Source organism: Coenobita brevimanus, chromosome 106 (assembly GCF_032717465.1).
Source record: "Coenobita brevimanus isolate Jiangsu-jjx chromosome 106, ASM3271746v2, whole genome shotgun sequence".
Lineage (NCBI taxonomy): Eukaryota > Metazoa > Arthropoda > Malacostraca > Decapoda > Coenobitidae > Coenobita > Coenobita brevimanus.
The window spans coordinates 3469947-3491381 of record NC_137059.1 but is presented as its reverse complement, the minus strand read 5'-3'; the positions used below and the strand labels follow the sequence as shown (position 1 = coordinate 3491381).

Genomic DNA, 21435 nt, shown 5'->3' with positions numbered 1-21435 from the left:
ATTTCATCCATTACACGTTAACACACTTATACGATATTTGTGAGTTTGTTTTTATCGATACATGTTGCGTTAATTACATTCATCGGACACTAGACGATATTTCAGGCTGGTGTTTTACGAATTCTCTTACTATTGTCTTGTATTTTGATGAAGCAGTATGTAAAGATTTATTTCCCCTTCCTGATTTATCTTTATAAAATTGACATAGCTTCCATCTGACACAGGTTAATGGGGTGTGACAGATAAAATCGCTGGGGAAAATGTGTTGAGGGGTACTTTGAGCCAACAAGAATGAGACAAAAAAAAATCCAGTCTAACTTACACAAGCCGACAGTGGCGAGAATAACGATGTTCCACTTCCCGGTACCAAGCCGAGAAAGGAGGTCGTCGAATTTGTTGTTTGGCCTCATGATGCCTGCAGTCACTTAGGTCTCACGATTGAATGGCTACTGCTTGGTATTCTCTCTCCCTCTCTTTCTCACTCTCTCTCTCTCTCAGCAAAGGTTACTTTCCCTCCCTCACTTCACTTTCTCCCTCCTTCTCCTTCCCTCTCTCTCTCCTCTCCTCTCTCCTCTCTCTCCCTCTTTCCGTGACACAAATTCTTTCCCTCACTCTGTTTGCAAGCACAAGGCACACTCTTAGCCTCTCACTTCCTCAGTAAAAACAATATTTAACTCTCTCTCTCTCTCTCTCTCTCTCTCTCTCTCTCGTCGTCTGAACAAGGTAGGATGCCTGTGTATTATAGTCGGGTGCTGAAGGGGTTGCCGAAATTCATTTAAACCACGCCATCTGTGGTCGATTCTGAAACTAACGAGGGTAAGAGCAAGGAGGGGCTTTCCCAGTTCCCCAACACCTCTTCCTTAGTGACTTATCCTGCATATTACACTTCATTTTTCTCTTTTCTATTACTGATGCAAACCATGTCGAAATTGGATTGACAGAAATAGCATTCAAGAGAGTGTTAAGGTGTAGTTTGGAAGGTAAATCGCTAAGGAAAAGGTGTTAGGTAATCTCAGCCACCCACAAGGCTATATGGAGGTTCGCGAATAAATCTGCGAGTAAATACCCCTCGTAACGCACGTCTGATTTGCAAGAGAGAGAGAGAAAGAGAGAGAGAGAGAGAGAGAGGGAGGGAGGGAGGGAGAGAGAGAGAGAGAGAGAGAGTAGACGTAGTAGTAGTAGCAGTAATAGTAGTTGTAGCAGTAGTTTTTTGTATCCCTTATCCTTCCTGGAAAAAACATCTTAGCTACGAAAGGAAAGTATTACTGAGAGATAGATAGATAGATAGATAGATAGATAGATAGAGAGAGAGAGAGAGAGAGAGAGAGAGAGAGAGAGTCTAGCAGTCTTCCCAAGTGCCTCATTCTTCCTGGGAAAACACACATCTTAGCCACAAGGAGAAAAGCATAAGTTACCCTTTTTTCCCCAGTAAGAACAAGGATTAAGACAACAGAAAATTCCCATACCTCTTCTTCCTCATAGAAAAGCAAATCGAAAGTTAGAAGGAAGTCAGGAGAAATGAGGAGATGGGTGTGACAGAGAAATTCCTTCACAGTCTTTCCCGCCAGAGTGGATTTAATTTTTTGCCTTATTTTGGCCCAGATTTTCGTCCTTCTGTGGCTCAGTGGCAGAGAAAAGACAGTGCTTTGGATCTATGTTACGTTTCCACAGCACTTCTTCGTGACTAGCATCATAGTATTGCTCTCTCCTTACAACTCACAATAAATGGGATCCAGGGGCCGACCTTAGAAGCTGCTAGGACCAACTGGGAATGTTTTTCGTGGGGCCGTCAGGTTCATAGCCAAGGTCTGTAGAATCATTGATATATTAATAGGCAATCAAAAGCAATCAAAAGGAATCAAAAACAATCAAGAGGAATCAAACTGTGTGCTTAAAATTTGCATGAGAGTTAATGGACAAAATAGATCTAAGCTACATTTGAATATAAAGTTGCATGCACGTAAGCCTGCAAGTAAACAAACAGTATAGATCACCTCTCAAAAGTACATAATTCTCTGTAAACCCTGCAATGTGGTGTTAGGTGTATGTTGCAAGGTGTTGTTGTGTGTACTTGACATGACCAGAGCAGATTAGGCCTACCATAGCTCCCTATCTCGTAGCCTTCTTATACTCTGCGCCCAATTGACGCACTTAGGCCAGTTGTCTTACACCCGGCCCTGTTTGCATCTATGTTGCAACGTTTCCACAGCACTTCTTCTTGACTAGCATCATATTCTAGTATTTATCGTTATAACTCAGTATTCAAGATCAGGAGAAAGTAATTTTAGACCAAGTTTGCGTAAAATAAATACAGATGTTTTAATATCGACGCTCTGTAATTAACCTAAATAACGGTGAAACAGACAATCACCAGTTGTGTTAATTACTGGTACGCAAACTCCTCTTACCATTTATTTATTTATTTATTTATTTATTTATTGGTGCTCTGGTACAAAGCGTGTTTATCTCTTCAGTTTTCTTCAGGTCGGTGGCTTTTTTTTTTTTTTTTTTGCTACATATACTGTAGATGATGATGTTCACCCGAGACGAGGCTTTTCAAACTTAATGTGTGTGTGTGTGTGTGTCACAGGAGACTGAATGTACTGTATACGGGAGTCAGCTGTAGGAGTGTGAGTGTTACCGAGATTAAAGCTGAGAGTGTTAATAAGGCAGAGATATTAATGCTGCTGAATAAACACTTGGACGGATGTGTTGCGATGACGTTGATGTCAATACATGATGGAGGACATGCAAAGCTAATTTACCGATACTTTGGAAGCCGCATTATCTTGATCTTTCAGTCCAGTCTCTACCAGTTCTGCCAGTCACGTGGATATACTGGCTAGAAGTTTTATTAGTGCAAGTTTTAGTACCAAGAGATAATCCTATCCTTCAGCTATTCAGTGTGTACTATTCAAACTTCAGCTCTGAGTGTTTCAGGTGGATGTTGGAGGAGAGAAGTGTGTGCAGTATGGTGTTCACTTGGCTAACGAACATGAAAACACACAGGTCAGCGTGGGTAGTGGGCATGTGTAGCCAAGCTGGTTGCACATGAACAGGACATGTAACACCTTCCTTTATACTACCATCACATAGATAGTACACGTAACGCCATCCATTGTACTACTTTCATAAAATTAGTACATGTAGCATCTTTCATTATTTTAGGTGGCAGATAAACGTTGGAGAACATTTCTGCAGGGTACACGGGGAAATATTGATGTGTAGGGCGTGTTAGTTCATCTTGATAGAATTTTGAGCCAGCTGGAAATAATTATCGTTCATTTACATAAACACACAGCATACTACTCATATATATTAATTTCCTCCCCTTAGAGATGAGATTAAGTGGAATTTTGAATGTTATGTAAGCATCAAAATGTCTGTCTTCATCACCTGGCATGAAGTTAAGGTGTATAATTATTTTTTTTTTTCTTTGCGAGAATTTCTAGTCGTGAAATAAATATGGAATAAATTGTCTAGCAAAAATTATAGCTATATTGAAATTTGTGTTTATTCTGAAATTGTGTTTATTCTGAAATTGTGTTTATTCTAAATTTGTGTTTACTCTGAATTTGTTTGTTTGTTTTTTTATTGTGCTTACTCTGATTTTTTTATTCTGAGTTTGTGTTTTTTCTGAATTTATTCCGAATTTGTGTTCATTCTAAATTTGTGTTTATTCTGAATTAGTGTTTATTCTAAATTTGTTCATTCTGAAATTATGTTTATTCTGAATTTGTGTTTATTCTGATTTTTGTTTATTCTGAATTTTTCTTTATTCTGATTTTGTGTTTATTGTAAAAAATATTCACAGTTCCGGCCAGACTGGGACACTCTTGAGGTATTAATGGAGACGGAAGTATGTGTGTGTCTTAAAGGTGAGGAGAGAATGGGAGAGGAGGTAAGGAGGATGGGGAGGGATGGAGGGAAACAAGGGGTTATGGAAGAGAGAGAGAGAGAGAGAGAGAGAGAACGAGAGAGAGATTTTCTTCCTTCCTTCCTTCCTTCCTTCTTAACTTCTTTCCTTCCTTCCCCCTTTCTTTCCTTCCTTCCTTCCTTCTTTCTCTTCCTCATAGCTAGATTATCAGCACATAATTTATCACTGTCATCCTCCATCACTTCCTTCAGCAGTGTTGCCAAGTCAAAACATCAACACAGCACCACTGCAATTGCTGATCTGCTGCTGTGTTGTGCTGCTGTGTTGTTCTGGGGCTGTCCTCTCCTTGACTTAGGGTTCCTAGCACCTATGCCTTAGCGATTTATGTTGTCTATTACACTTTAACTACTTCACACACACACACACACACACACACACACACACACACACACACACACACACACACACACACACACACACACACACAAGCCATGTATTATTGGAGTCTCATATCCTTTTAATGCTTTTTTTAAAAATGAAGTTTACTATCTATCTATCGCCAGACGCCATAATCCGGTAAGGGGTGGCCATTTGACTCTGAGTTATTTGTTTTACAGGAAGGGGCACTAATCTTTCACCAACCCACTTGTTAACACGTAGAGAGCACGTATGGTTTGGTTATATAAAATGGTTTCTTGGCTTACAGGAAACCATTTGGCTTGTCGAGCTTAGAAATTTCCGTAGGTAAATTTAGAGATATTTTTCCTTAAGAGGTAATTTGCAGAAATCTTTACCAAATATTAGGCCTTTCTAGGATCTTAAAAAATTTCTTAGCTATTTCCTGGAGATTTTGGTGGTGTTCTCTGCTACAATAATTCTCTCTCTCTCTCTCTCTCTCTCTCTCTCTCTCTCTCTTTCTCTAACCCCACTGCATCCCTCCCTTCTTTCCCTCTCCCCTCCCTCCCTTTTCCCTCCTCTCACTCTAGATACTCATATATACCCCGTCTCTGTACATACCTAAAAAAGGGTCCAAGTAGTAGTATGTAGCAATAGTTGTAGAAGTAGTAGTAGTAGTAGTGCTCTTAATAATAATAATAATAATAATAATAATAATAATAATAATAATGTCAGGTCTACGATATATATGCAAATGAACACTGATAAGGTCCAGTTGACTCTTATCATGATGACCCCAACATACTCCACACAGCAAGGGAAAGCGCTATCAGTGGTCACGCGGAGAGCTGAAGAGAGAGCTTCCTGGATTTTTTTTTTTTCATGCTAGGAAGAAGGAACCAAAGGCCAAGAGCCCGCAATAATCGTTCCTTTCAAGAGAAAAGCAAAATATAAGAGAGAGCCAAGTTCAAGATCCGATCATTTCGAGATGCCTGGACACACTGCGTTTGAAAGACTGAAGATCATAGCTAACAGCAAATACAGACAGAGGGAGAGAGTTCCAGAGTTGACTTGTTGCATAAATGAAGGACTGGGAGTAACGGTTAACTCTTGCATTAGAGAGTTGGACAGAAAAGAGATGAGAGTTTGCTGCTAACGCACCCGTCGTAGAGGTGGGGGGATGCAAGCAGACAGTTCAGAGGAGCAGTGACCATTGAAGTAGCGATAGAAAAGAGATAAATGTGCAACAGTGCGGCGGAGACAGAGGTTGAAGGAAGGCAGTGAAAGGAGGAGAGATAATGAGACGAAAAGCCTTCTGACTCCACCCTATTGAGAAGAGCTGTATGTGGGGAGCCTCCCCACACATGAGAGTTGTACTCCACACAGGGGCGGATAAAACCCGTGTATAGAGTCAACAATTGTGGAAGGGTAAAGAAGGAACGGAGACGGCTTAGCACACCTAATCTCTTAGAAACAGATTTTACAAGAGATGTAATATACTCTTTCCAAAATAAGTCCCGAGTAAATGAAACCCCAAGCATGTTCAAGGATGATGCAGGATTAAGCTGAATATTATTAAACATTAGTGGGTACATCTGTGGAGGATTTTGTCGGGCTGATAGGTGTAAGAACTGACTCTTTGATGCATTAAAAACAAGATTATTATTACCCCAGTCAGAGATAAGAGCCAAGTTAGACATTAGGTGTGCCATAGCCTCATCCCTTGTCTGTTGAAGTAACTGCTGAGATGGACGTTGCGGGAACCGAATGAAAAGGTGCAGGGTGGAGTCATCAGCGTACGAGTGGACAGGGTTAGATGTACAGTACAGCTTAGAAGGTCATTGATGAATAAAAGGAAGGGAGTTGGTGATAGGACAGAGCCCTGAGGAACACCACTGTTGATAGATCTAGGAGAAGAACGATGGCCGTCTACAACAGCGGCTATAGAACGACCAGAATGGAAGCTATTGATGAAGGCACAGATAGAAGGATAGAAACCGTAAGAGGGCAGTTTGGAAATTAAAGATTTATGCCAGACTCCATCGAAAGCCTTTGAGATGTCAAGTGCAAAGGCAAAGCTTTCGCCGAAGTCCCTAAATGAGGATAACCAGGTGTCTAAAAGATAGGTGAGAAAATCGCCAGTGGAGCGTCCCTGACGGAACCCATACTGACGATCAGAAAGAAGATTGTGGTAGGAGAGATGCTTTGAGAATTTTCTATTAAGAGCTGACTCGAAAACTTTTGAGATACAGGATGTTAAAGCAATTGGTCGATAGTTAGAGGGTTGGGAATGGTCACCCTACATTGGAACAGGTTGAATGGGAGCAAACTTCCAGCAAGAAGGAAAGGTACAAGTTGATAGACAATGGCGAAAGAGTTTACCTAGGCAGGGTGTAAGCACAGAAGCACAGTTCTTGAGAACAACATGAGGGACTCCATCAGGCCCTTATGCCTTGTTGGTATTGAGGCCCGTGATGGCAGAAAATACATCAGCTGGAGAGAGAGAGAGAGAGAGAGAGAGAGAGAGAGAGAGAAGAGCTTTCTGGATATGGAGAGGAAAAAGAGAGCTTCCTGGATATGAAGAGAGAAAAAGAGAGCTTCCTGTATATGGAGAGAAATAAAAAAGAGCTTCCTGGATATGAAGGGATAGAAGAGAGCTTCCTGAATATGGAGAGAGAGAAAAAGAGAGCTTCCTGGATATATATAGAGAAATAGAGCTTCTAACAGACAAATATAGAGGATACAGGGCTGTATTCTCGTCGGGTAAGAAAGTTTCCTAACACCTATTCCTTACCGATTTATTTTTGAATATGGCTGGCTAATAAAGATTTGTACAGTACGTTATTTATGCAGAGTGTGGCAATAGTAGAATGATCTTAGTAACACAGAAGAGGATAGCTGTAGTAAGCAAAATAAACCGCATAGGAAAAGGTGTTTGCCATAATTACTACGGTTAACAAGCAAAATTGGATGCTGGACAGGTCACATCAGTCGTAGAACAAATAAATTGATAATACGGATAACGGAGTAGGTGAACAGATATGAAATGAGAGAAGGAAGCGAAGAACAAGACGGATGGATGAGATTCAGAGAGATGCTGAGATTGGATGGAGCAGGTCGTGTCAATTAGTCAGGTTGGAAAAATGATGAGAGAGGTTTTTGTTCCGCACTGATATGACTAGATTTCGTGGTGGTGATGATGATGAGGAGGAGGAGAAGGAGGAGGAGGAGGAGGAGGGGAAGGAGGATGACGATGATGATGATGATGGAGATGGTGTTGAAGATGATGATGGTGATGGTGATAAAGATAATATATATATATATATATATATATATATATATATATATATATATATATATATATATATATATATATATATAGATATAGATAGATAGATAGATAGATAGATAAATATATATATATATATATATATATATATATATATATATATATATATATAACCCCTGTTGGGTTATGAGATTCTCGTTCTCGCTTTATTTACAGGCTTTTTTTTTTTTTTTTCCAGTACAAGCCTTCGTTACAGCTTTACTTCCATAACAATTAGTTCTCGTAAACAATGCACAGTGATTTGACTAAAAGATATATATAGCCATATAATGCATCTTTTTAGACAACGAAGCTCAAAGGTTTGGGCGATGTTCATATGTTTTGCATTTAAACGTCTCTGGCGTTGTGATTGGCTGGGCCGCAGGAGGTAAACACAGGGCCCAGCCAATCACAGCCGCCCATTGTGTTTGGGACCGAAGCTTTAAACAATTTTAAGGTGTATTTGTGGTGAGGATTATTTTATGCTATATTCACGTCACGTAGAGTAATTTGTGGTGTAAATCAAGAGGTGAGTGGCCATGAGACAACGTAGACTGAGGTGGTTATATATAAATGTGGAAATATGGCCCATGTTTTTACGAGTACCTTGAGTTGTCATATTAGGAGATTGAATTCTATCCAGCCATTTATTATTACTCATTTTGTTAGTATTTTACATTTTCACGTGAATATCACAGGTTTATCGGATGTGTAGCTCTAGGTAAGTATTATATAACACCTAATGAGGTAATGTGGGCATAATGGGATGCGGGAAGTGTGTAACCTGTTTGCCTCTTTGGGTTTGTGTAGACTTGTCAGCGAATTAAACAAGTTACCATTTAATTTTCTACAGATATTCCCGATTCCTGACCTCATATGTGTTGTTTCGGAGAGGCCAGCATATTAACTCATTGAACATCATAAAATGAGATGAAACTCGAGAGTGCACCTGTCTTCACCCCATTTTTAACCTTGTGCACCCAATTGAAATCCTTTGTAGCTTATCCTTGCTTCTTCCATCACATTTCAACCCCTTTATAAGACCTGTGACAGATAAGTTCAAAACATTAAGTCATTGAACATTCAGGAACAGTGATTGGAACAACTGCTTTTGCAATTTTTCAAGCCTTATAGTTGGTGATTCTGAGAACTGACTGATTTACTAGAGCTATCCTGTGAAATTTTCCCTGCTACAGGATCTTTGTTCCTCATATACAGTTGTGTGTTTGAAGGTTAGGCAAGTTTGAAGTTATGATATGGTACAGTGGTTCTACTGATATATCTTTTAAGCTTTTATGAGTGAGAATGGACAGACTTTCACTGCACAACAAACAGAATGCTGATGTTAGATTTAAAATGGCAAGGAACCAGTTTAGCCTAGTCACATTTTATGGGATAGTAACCATAAATCAAACTATTTCCACTAGTTTCATTTTGTTTCATTCGTGAAGACTCTGGCATGCTTGCATGTGTTGGCATTGATCACTTAGTGGCTACTCTCCACTCTGCTCGGTCTCTAGCAGCCATTATATTCAGTCTGTTACCCCTGAAGTCGCACTATGACCTCATCCCATGTCTTTTTTGGTCTGCTTTTTGCCCCCCCACCCTCAGCTTCCTTACCCTGCACCCTCTGCACCAGTTGTCATCTTCCATCCTCCGCAAATGGCCAAATAAATTAAATCTGCCCCTTCTCATTACTTCACTAAACATTCAAGTCCCATCCTTCCTTTCAACTCTTCATTTCCAGTCATTCAAGGATGCATTACACATCCAACCAATTATGTACCGTACTTGAAAATAATAATGGATCCATTTGTTTAGTCATGTTATTCAAGTTTGTTAGTTACTCTTTACAGTTTAAATGATTTATTTTTTTATTGCCCTGCTCCATCTCTTCTCTGATGAGGATTATTATTGTTAATATAAAGTGTCACTTTTAGATTTGTCAAGATGTCCAAGCTTCCTGCCCCAACAAGCCTGAGGCGGCCACAGGCTTCCAGATTAAAGCCTCCAGGGTCATCCATCAAGCGTGAGGCCAGTGAAGGAGACTTGATCTGCTCACCTGAGAAAAGAGCCAGACGAAATTCTTCCACTGGCTCCAATGGTGAGTGTCTGTGTCATCATCTATGCCAGTGTTTTCATTTGGTTAAGGAGTTTCGCTAGCTCCTCCTCCTTGCCAGTTTATTTGTTTCTGTTACTCCTATGCTCCTCATGGGGCAACATAGGATTAGATGATGGATGGATGGATGGACATCACTATATTGTATTTTGCATTTTTTCTATAGTCTATGTTCATATGAAAACATTATACCTGTAAATTTAATAAAAAGACAAACTATATAGTATTATGCAGAATAAATCATTAAAGAAGTGGTACCAAGAATCCAAAGCAGGTGAGAATGTGGTCCTTGAAGTGAAACAGCTGTTAGTGAGACTTGCTTGTGGTTCATGACTAAGGGTTAAAAAAAGAGAAGCACTCATTTCTCACTTCAGAACAACCCTATAACGATTTAGAGTCAGTTTCAAGTGAAATTGCTTGAAATGAGTACTGCCTGTGTGTATAAAGTAATGCAGCTTTAATGCTTTTTTTTTTTAATATATATATAATTATTATTGTACTGTATATTTGATGCTTCTTGGTAACAAGTATGATAAAACTGCTTGGTCATTTACAGTACACTGGTATGGTGAATAAACTGCTTAAAATTTGATTTATTTGAACAGATTCTGATGATCTAGGAGGGTCAATGAAGCCACCACAGAGACGAACAGCATTACAGACTCGAGCCAGACCGGCCATGCAAAAGTGAGTTATACAGACATTGCAATGTAGACATTATGTGAGGAATGTGTGGTAACTGTTTTGCAGGATTTATTTTTCTGTCAGGGATTAATTAAAAATTTATGTATACCAGTATATGAGTAAAAACATGTAGTCCAGTTCCTGAACACTGAAAGGTAAAACTAAGTATCCATTGCCCACACTCATATGCTAAGTATTTCCTGTTCTTTTAACAGGCTTATGGATTTGGTAAATGAATGTGTGAGAAAAGGGAAGTAAATGGAAGTGGTGAAGTGACTGGGAATCAAGTAGATCATAGGAAGGAGGCATATGTATAGAGGAGCAGATGACAGGTGTGTAGCACCCTTTATGTGACTTGATAGTCAGTGGAATGACTATCTGGCAGGTGTATGTGAGGCACTTCTATAAAGAATAGCTACTGTGTTTTTTGCCTTATAAGAATCTAAGGATGTATAAGAAGATTTTTAACAATATGCAAGTCTCAGCTTGAGCTGGAACTCAATTTACTTGTGACTGAGTTTCCTACCTAGGAGTGATGATTGTGTGGGTAGCTACCAAACTTTAGCTGCACTTCATTGGTAGTACCTCCCAGAGTCAGTGATAGCCATTCTTCTGCTACTTAGTAGATTTAAGTAAAACATCAAGGACTTGTGCAAAAATCAGTACAGTAACAACTGGGGGGGAAATTGTTTAGTTTGACACTTAATAAAGCTTCCAACCCCAGTAGGCTGTTATGAGTTGCATTAGAGGAAACATGACCTTATAGTGATTTAAAAGCTTCAATCCATGGGTGGGAAAAGAGGTTCAGGTGATGATGGATGGTTTGTACTGTATCTCAAGTTATTTATTTATATACCCGGTACTTATTTACCATTTTACCTCTAGAGTATTTTGTGTTGGACTTTTAAGTTCATTGTCCATTTAGCTAGGCATAGTTTGGTAGTAATAGTAGTACCGTAGCAGTAGTACAATAATACCCAGAGCATGTTTGTATTTTGTACAGGTCTATGTCCGTGTCAAATTTAGCAGTGGCAGGGCAAAGAAATCGCAATACCAGCAGGAGTAACTTATCTGTCTCAAAAATCGGTGCTTCTACTATGAACCTTACAGGCCGTCCTTCAAATATCACAGCAGCAACAGCCACCAGAGGAGGAGGTAAGCCTCCTGTTCTAAAATGATCCAGACTACAGTATCACAGCCTTTCGTAGACCCCTGCATGACCAAAGTGTTAATGTGGAATTGGTTTTTGCTGTTCTTGTAGAAAATGTGGAACAAGGAAGTCATTGAATAATAGGGCAGAAGGGAATGTATTTTGATGTTAGGGTCATATTGGTGAGAATGAGTCTGTATTGATAAATTAATTGGGTATACTGTGACCCATTCATATACATAGATAAGCTGTTAACCTAGTGTTCCGTGCAGTCAGAGATGTAGCTTTAACTCATTGTGAAAATCTAATAGCTATCCAGGGCAAGTGAAAAAAGCTTGAGACTGAATGTAGGTCTGGTTTACTATATTATGTATGGTATAATTTTTGATGTACCAGCTGGCTTGTTGTATAACTGGCCTGGCTAGAATACCGGTAAATGTATCTGATACATACCGGGAGCAATTTATTTTCAGTAGATGCAGAGTTAATGTATGAAAAGTGGGGTGTCATTGTCTAAATGTGATGTATCAGAAAAGTCATAGTAATAAATGGAAGTCAGTGTACTATTTGTATATATGCAGTGGTGTCTTATAGGTGAACTGTATGGCAGATGAGAAAGAAACTGGTGTAAGTTTGATTACAGGTTTATTTATGTTATCTGCCTCTTTGCAGTAGCTGTTGGCCGGACACCAGGAGCCAATATAACTAACCGTCTTCACAACACTCAAGCAGCAACCACCAGAAGTTCCCTATCTGTCAAGACTTCCACAGGGGGAACTATCGCTAATGGAGAGGTTGTGAGCAAAGGTACTATACTTTATCATTTAAGTGAGTCATTAATACCATGCCTGTACTGTCCATACCTTTTTTTTTTTTTTTTTTTTTTTTTTTTTTAAATATTGTGTCCGACTCTGGGCATAGACTTCACAACCCATTCCTATGGCCCAGTTGTCTTCCTCCGTCAATACACCTCCACATGTCACCACTTCTGCATTAACACCCATCGTCCATATTGAATACATGCTAGGGCTGTCTCATACAGAACTGGTGTATTGGTATTAGCAGGGGTATTTTTACAGCATGTTGGTGGGTTGTGTGGCAGATCAGTAAAGTCTGCGTTCATGAAATTCAAATCCTTAAACTGTTCCCTACCCCAGTGGGGATTGAACTGGGGTCCAAAATTGCCACATGAGTAATGATGCCTCTTGTGCTATTAGTCATGAATTATCCTTCTGACAAAAGCATGTACAGTAGGCTAGAATTATCATTAGCACACTGTCTTTCAAAGACTTCCTGTGGCATCTTATCCATATCCATTCTTTGTATAAATCCATACTATCTCAGTGTATTCCCTTTCATCCATTCAGCAATTTCACATCTAACTTCTGTCACCCTTTCTTCCATTCTAGAAGGCTCATAGATTTCTGTTACATCACCCATCCTGCTTATACCTGCAGCTGATTTGAAACTGGTCACTTCTGCAGCATGTAACCTAGAAAATTCTCTGTCGCATACTGTCCAGGTTTCACTCCCATATGAGAGTGGTGGGAGGAAGACAGTGACATGCAGAGTCCTCGTAACCTCCATGCTAATCATCCTACCATTGAAAATACAGCCAGTGCTCCATTTACTTTTCTCCTTTGAGTTGATCTCAGCATAATCTCACACTTCTTTTGCTGTTTACACCTAAGTTGATATCATGTCAAATTTTAATTACCATCTATAATGCTGCTTTTATGTGCAAAGTTTTCAGAGCGTTGATAAGTTCCCTGTACTGATTTTATTTAAATTTTTTTAAGCTTCAACTTTTTTCAGGCAAACCTAAGAGACCTGCATGGGATCTGAAAGGTCGCTTGCACGACATGGAGTCCCAGGTCAGTGATTTCAAAGCGGAGCGTGAGAACTTCAATTCCCTTCTTGCCAGCTACAACACCAGGATTGAGAGCCTTGAGCAGGAGAAGCAGAGTCTCAATCAGAATCTACAGCAGACACAGACAGTTTCTCTGGCTAATCAGGAAGAATTAGACAGGCTTATGGCATCTTTAAAGTAAGTTTTGCAAATACAGTATTGTGGAATTGTCCATGACCAGGGATTGACTATGGTGTTCATCTGTTGAGGGAGTTGTGTGCAGCTGACTCTAGTATAGAACTTTACAGCCTTAAGTGATTAGCCAGTAGGAACAAGAAGGAAGCAAAATGTAGAATGAATAGGACTGAAACAGAAGCACATTGATAGTAACTGGAGGCAACATAAAAATTAAGTGGCTAAGAAGATGTGGGTAGTGAATTATAGATTGTATCATCTCAGCATGTGTGTATTGATTAGTATTTGTAAAAGATGTGCAGCCAGGATTCAGGGGGCTTGGATGGTGAGTGGGTGATAATGTGGTCCATTCAGTCAGGCAGACTTTTGGGTAGTTCCTCCTCCCGTCAAGTTATTTCCTGCTCTTTAGACCCTATCTCACCCCATCAGTAGGTGAGAGAAGAGATCTGGATAATGATGAAGATGGGTAAGGAAGTCCATCGATTTATGTTAGAAGCAGTTCTGTTTAGATGGTGTAGTCATACGGAAAGAATAAATGTAAATAGGTTGATAGAAAAAAAAAAAATACAATGTGAGAGAGTTGGGGGGAGGAGGAGTGAAAAAGTATACAGTATATGAGGGAGTTCAAAGGTAGCAGGAGGCATGGTGGGCCAAGAAGGTAGCTGGATATGGTAAATAAGTACGGCAGAAAACTAGGCAGGTATAGCAGTTAAAGAGGTGAAGAAATTGATGGAATCAAGGTGACTGATAAAAGTACTGTGTGCACCGTATAAACAATCACTTAATGGTCGGCAGAATGACTGTAGAGTTGTGAGTTTGTGCAGAGCCCGGGTAAGCTGCCCTGCAGGTAGAGGTAGCACTCTCCTGCCATCTAGCTGGTTGTAGCAGCTATGGCTCAGTGGGTTAGAGCGCTCTGACTGAAGGGTCGGAAGTTGGAGTCCACCCAAGGGACATCAGGAATGCAATCTGGTCATAAAGTGCTACACTCTCCAAAACCAAGGTCCTCTACCCAGGGGAAACGCCTTAGTCCTTATGGATAAAAGGGGACACGGCATTAAAAAAAAAAAAAAAAAAAAAAAAAATGTGCGGAGTGGATGGATTGTGAGGTGGAGCCACTATCCCAGGGATTAGAGTGATGTTTGTATGAGTGTCAGGCTCACAACTTTTTTTTTTTTTTTTCACTAAGTTTGCGCTTAAGAATTTTTTTTTTTTTTTTTTTAACAGATCAGAACGTTCAGAACGAAGTGACGAAAAGCGCCAATTTGAAGCAAAGATTGAAGATTTGGAATATAAAGAGAAGAGTCTGTCCAGAAAAGTCAGATCACAGGAATCAGACATTGCTGCTAAAGAAGATGAAATTTCTGGTCTCAGGGTAGAGTATTGTACAAGTAGTTAATGTGTTTATATTCATTGCTGAAGTGCTCACTTTTTTCCATATTTCTTGATCCTACCTTACTTGATCCTTCAGTGGGATTAAAGGTGACAGTATTGTTACTTCATTGGTACAAGTAAATATTGCATCTAAGACTGATAATGACCTACAATTTCAGAGCACAATATCACAAATGACAAGCTTGAGTGCTGGGATGGAGGTTCAGCTGTCATCCACCAAGATGTTATTGGAAGAACGCTCTAAGAAAGTAACAGAGTTAGAAGCAGAAGTGGCTCAGTTGAAGGAAGTGATCAGTTCACTGGAGCACAAATTAACCGAAGCACACCAGATCAGGAAAAGGCTACATAATCAAGTACAAGAGCTCAAGGTAAGTTGTAGGAATGATGCAAAGTATCTTGTTAATCCAGACTTAATCTCTCGCAAGGGAAAACACACTCCCCTGTCTCAGCTGTAATTGTTCACCCTGTCCTGTCCTTAAGTCATAATTCCTCTTTGCTTCTTCCAACTTTAACAGTTATTTGGTGTTGATTCCCATGCCAGAATTATTGTGCTTAATCATGATTGACCACTTCATTTTCTTTTTCAGTACATACAGGAAACTGTTTTTATGTTTTGGTTTTCAGGATAGCCTATGATGTCTTTTCTTCAGCATCATCATATCCTCTTATGCTGCAGACTCAGAGGCATCTAAATCCAGTGTTTGTCCTTAACTTTATTACTCACTGAGTAACTATACCTTTTGAAGGATGAAATGTGCTGCAGCCACAGCATTTTATGTATATCACTCTTTTTTTTCTTTTTTTTGCATATTTTGTTTTTCTCACATCATTGAAGTACTGGGAAAAGTGTTCAAGTACTGCTCTTGGGTGGATGCTGCATTTGTATCTCCACCTAGTTAACTGAGGCACCATAGTAGGCTCCACGTCACCCCATTATTTGGTTACATGGTTACCACCGAGCATTGTAAATGGTTTTCTAGGCTACATGGAACCATTAGGCTTGTCACTCAGTGCAGAGCTGCCTGAAGTGGAAAGAAGAGTAATAAAAAATGACAGGATGGATGGGAGAAATAGGAAGAGAGGAGGTCAGACACAGAAAGAATGATAGAAGTGAGGGAAGAAGTAGGCAGCACTTTATCAAGTGAGTGGATATGGTGGTTGCCCTCACCTACCACTGGAACTTGTAATAGCATGGTTGTTTACTTCTGGTTACTTATTTATTTAATTTTTTAATTGTAGTTCTTGTTATTGACCCATTTAATCTAGTAATGTCTTCTTCATTTCATTTGTTCATCATTAACACAATCATATTTGGCTTGGGAGAAACTTTTCAAAGGAGAGGGGTTCCTTTCATTAAGCTGTCCAGTACTCTGGTCCTTCTGGAGACTAATAAAATCTGATGGTAGTCTGATTTCAGTGTACAACAGGTCAACAGAATGAAAGGGTCAAGAGTAAATTGAGCACCATATCCTAATTCTATGCTGTTTTTTAGGGTAACATACGAGTATTCTGCCGCGTACGTCCTCTGATTGGAGAGGAAATCAAGAACAATGGAGACACCGATGTTATTCACCACATTAATTTTATTGATGACAGATCTCTTGAAGTCTGCAAGTCTGGAGGTTTGTACTCAGAGTTTTATAATTCCTTTGTGCTCATATACTACATAATGAGAATCCAAGTTTAGAATTCTCTAAGATATTTTCATGAAAGTCACATACTGTACTGGTACTTAATCATTGCCTTTTGAAAGGTTTTATACCTTTGTTTTACTTTTTATCACTGATAATTAAATATTGTCTTTGCATCATTCGCTGATTATCTTTGGAAAGTTCTATGGAAGAACTTTGCCATAAGAGAAGGCAAGGAAGATATCAAAATGTCTGGTAATTGATTAGCAGGATGGTTTTAAGACTGGCATGGACCATGTGAATCAGGTTAGGTCAGGCAAAGAAGACATGGTTGGTGTGAGAATGAAGTATTAGACAGGGTAGATTTGAGAATGACGAAAGGGTATGGTAGAGCAGATTTTGGCATGGCTGGACAGTGTAAGATTGAGCAGGATGGGTATGTGAATGAAGAAAGGGAAGGTTTAATTTGGTGTGTCTAACTCTTACAGTACAACTTTGCCTCTTATTGCAGACAATGGATAGTATAACTCATTAATGTATATTTTCTCACAGACCCCAATGGAAGCTCCATGTCTGGCCTCAAAGGTCGTGGGAATGGCAGCTCTGAGTTTTCATATGACAGAGTCTTTGGCCCAAATGCTACACAGGCTGAAGTTTTTGAGGAAATTGCACAGTTGGCACAGTCTGCCTTGGATGGTTATAATGTTTGTGTGTTTGCATATGGTCAGACTGGGTCTGGTAAAACTTTCACCATGGAAGGTATTCATGAAGATGAAGAGCTTGAAGGCATGATTCCCCGGACTGTGAGACTCATCTTTAAAGCCATACAGGGACTGGAAGATAAGGTATGTCCTAGAAGTGGCTGCATTGTAGATATATCGTGTCACTACTGTACAGAGTATTCCACATAAAAATAATGCATGGTTTTGTTACATTATGTAGCTCCAGTAATAAACTATAAGACTTCATCATACCAAGTAGGTTATTGGAGACTTACCAACCCTTCCAGAATGTGAGACCTTTCTTTAGTCAGAATATAATTTTGAAAGGGGTCAGCATAGTGAAAAGGCTAAAGTGGCAGTTCCCAGCCTGCTTTCCACGTAATATCCCAAGCCATGACTCTGACCCCGCTGGTTATTTTTCTACTTGGGGTGGGGTGTAAAAAGGAAAAAGACAAGTACAGTTATAGTACTTGGCTGCTTTTGTATCTGAGTTAAAACTAAAAAATATCATGGGTCCATTTTATTCTAGTGTATACGGTAATTACTTTCCATTTCATTGTTAATAAAACTTTGAAGGAGGGGGGGGGCTTTAAATGAAATGTCTGCTTCAGCAATGAAATGAGTGAAAATTGTTTTCATGCATTCTGTGAAGATAAAGCAAAAGATGAAAATATCTCTGATTAATTGAACTTGGACCTACTGAACATCAACTACTGTATACCAAATTATTGAATATGTTGTCTGCCTCTCCTCTCAGTTAGTTTGATTTAACAAGGGCTTACTTTACCTCATGATTAGAGTTTAGTAGTTGTACTGTACCAGTAGCATATAGGAATCTCATATGTTGCCCAGTAAAGAGAGACCTTGGGCTGCATAAGTATTACATACATTAGTCAAATGATTTGTTCATTAATTAACTTTTATCAGCAACTTAATATACAATATTTTTCTTTTTAGGGTTGGTCGTATAAGGTTGAGGCCAGTTTCTTAGAAATTTATAATGAGACCATAAGAGATCTATTGGCCACTTCAAAAGAAGCTAAAAATGCTGTGTATGACATAAAGTTGGTGGACAACAAGAAAAATGATACATATGTTACAAATTTAAAGGTAAGGTAAATTATTATTTTTTTTTTTTTTCCATGTAACACATGATGAAGATGTACAAAATTATTTTAGTCAGCTTTGGTAAAGTGTGATTTGTAACCTTCATATAACTGTTTCTAAAACTGGTGAAGCTATTGATAATTTCCATACTGATGAATATGAAGATCACAAGGAAAGTTTACTCAATTTTAACAATGGTAATTAGATCCTTCCTACCATAACTGAGATGCATATTGATAACTTGCCAGCTACTTTAGATGGATTGGCTGTATAATACTGTCTACCCTCATTGCCTTTCTTAATGTGCAGTCTTTTCATTTTTATACAGTACCCACACCTGCGGTCAGAAATATATTGCTCAAAGAGTAATATTTTATCATAAAGCCGCTTGTAATAGCTCCCCTCCAACTCTACATTTCAAACACTTGCAATAACACTTTTTAATCATCAGCTACTGGTACATTCTTCATAACACTTGGCATGCTTAGTGTGCCAACCATCATACTAGACACTCCTTAAGTGTAATACAAATGATATAGCTATTGAACACGTTTTGGCATTTCCATTCTGATATTTACTCCAGCTCCAGTTTGTGGGTTGGTCAGTTAATTTAATCTTTCTAGTCTCATATTCTAAATCCATTTTCTCATCACACCATCAGAGCCCTCAAAGATTTATCTCCAATGCTTTTCCTTCTCTTGGGAAGCCTGCATTAGGATGACCATGAGAGACCTGTCTCCAGGCTATTTTGTTGTCATGTACTTCTTGCTCTTTCTCTTTCAGCCACTCAGCATCCTCTTTGTTCTGCTTCAAACTCTCTGTCCATGTGATCTATGATCTTCCTTTCCAACTTTGCTCTTAGTCCCATTTTAGTCCCGTTTTCATCTTTGAATACATCTGTACCATCTCATTGGTTTCCTCATTTTTCATAACAGCAAAATGTTTTTAGATTTGATGGTATGTGTCTTTCTAAATTCTGCTTCATTTGCTAGGTGGTGCCTGTATCAGGTGAAATGCAGGTACAATCACTGCTGAAGTTAGCCCAGCAACAGAGAGCTGTGGCCAGCACCAACATGAATGAGCGGTCATCACGTTCTCACTCTGTTTTCCGTCTCAAGCTCATTGGAGAGAACAGCAGAACTTCTGAATCATGTGAAGGTACTGATAAACACTTGTTTCTTTCACAGTTACATTTAAGGTTGTATTTTACCTATGCTGTGGTATATAGTACTCTAGTGATGTATATAAGTACTGTACTGTAATTGTAGTGCAGGATGGAGAAACAGGAGTGGGAGAGCATACAGGTACAAGAGGACTGTTACCATTCCTTAGTGAAGTGGACCAATTATCCATACACCAACCATTCTGGCCAAAGATGTTCTTGGCTGCAGCTCAGATTGTGCACAGGATACAAAAATACAGTACCTACCCTAGTATTCTCTGCATGTCATAGGAAGCAGCTAAAAGAGAGGTGGTGATGCTGACCAGGAATTCCTGTACCTCTGTAGCACTTACTGATAGCAGGTGACAGAAGAGAAAGGTTTTAAATTGAGTTCAGCATCTGAGTAATGGTGAACTTTAATTTGTAGGTACATTAAATCTGGTTGATCTCGCTGGATCTGAGCGGCTTAAGGAGTCTGGATCTGAGGGTGCTCGCCTCACAGAGACTCAGAACATCAACAAGTCACTGTCAAACCTTGGTAACGTCATCATGGCTCTTGGACAGAAGGTAATTCATTCTGAAATTTGTTCATTCTTTGTGCTCCCAGAAAGGCAGGGAAAACTTGGCTCCAATGGCTCCCCCTCACCCCCCACCCAACTTGACGGTCTTCAGGTTAACCTTGTCAGTCACGGTCCAGTCACTATATGTAAGGGTTTTAACATTACTTTGTTATTTATGTGTATTAGAGTGTTTACTTGCAGCAAGACCACATCCCCTACTGGAACAAATAACGTAACAATGATAATAATAATATAAACCGTAAATTAATTATAAAGTTATTTTCATCATCATCATCATCCAGACCTATCTAACGCATGAGTGGGGTGAGGTAGGGTCCAGAGAACGAGGAAAAGCCTAATAGAATGAGACACTAACCAAAGTTTGCCCAGTGGAATGGGTCACCCCTATTTACTCGTTGTTCAAGCCCTTGGAATCATAATCCCACCTCACAGGTCAGAAACTTATTCCTCATGTATTTCACAGTCTCCTACAAAACAGATTGTCTTACTGAATTAGTGCCCATTGAAATATAACATTTGTCATTCTGGACTGTCACCATAGGTAAAGGTTTTTAGCATTACTCCGCTAATCTTTATGTCATTAATCAAATGCCTTAATTCCAGAAGTGTTAGCTAGCTACAAAGTGTCTTCATGGTAACCTTTCCTCTGTCATCAATCTGCCTTGTTTCCAGCTGACCTTACCGACACTCATATACCTTTCCATCTCATCCTTCCACTTCATCCTCACGTGTTAATTTATTTTCTGTACTTGCAGCAAAGCCACATCCCATACCGGAACTCCAAACTAACCCACCTTCTCCAGAGTTCCCTTGGTGGCAACTCCAAAACTCTTATGTTTGTCAACGTGTCACCTCTGGAGATGTGCTTCAGTGAAACCTTAAATTCACTCAGATTTGCTACTAAAGTAAATCAGTGCCATATTGGAACGGCAACAAAGCAAGTCAGGAAGTAATAGTGACTGGACTGTAAGTGATGCAGAATATGTTGGGATAGAACTTTTTAAATTACAGAGAACAGCATATTGGTGTAATTTTCCAGTGTAGGGAAAAAGATTGTGTCAAATATAGTTTTTGATATTTTGTAAAGTTTTACAAATAATCTGTATATACAGTAGAGAAAGCTAATTTTACACTGCCATATATTGTACTGTCAACATATTTTTGTTGATTAATGACCATCAGAGTAGACTTCTTTTAACAATAAGATTGGAATATTTACTTCAATATTTTGTCATTTCTGCA

The 21435-nt window shown here is 39.3% G+C and overlaps 1 protein-coding gene across 1 annotated transcript; it reads left to right on the top strand.

Moving 5' to 3' along the window:
- Positions 1–8041: 8041 nt before the first annotated feature.
- Positions 8042–21146, top strand: ncd (non-claret disjunctional). The gene is made up of 14 exons (XM_080285447.1): positions 8042–8130; positions 9542–9705; positions 10326–10407; positions 11408–11559; positions 12227–12361; positions 13370–13601; positions 14823–14970; positions 15149–15358; positions 16483–16612; positions 17174–17466; positions 18301–18453; positions 19443–19608; positions 20040–20179; positions 20949–21146. The coding sequence occupies exons 2-14, from the start codon at positions 9552–9554 to the stop codon at positions 21144–21146; spliced, it is 2193 nt and encodes a 730-aa protein (XP_080141573.1). The 5' UTR covers positions 8042–8130; positions 9542–9551.
- Positions 21147–21435: the final 289 nt, after the last annotated feature.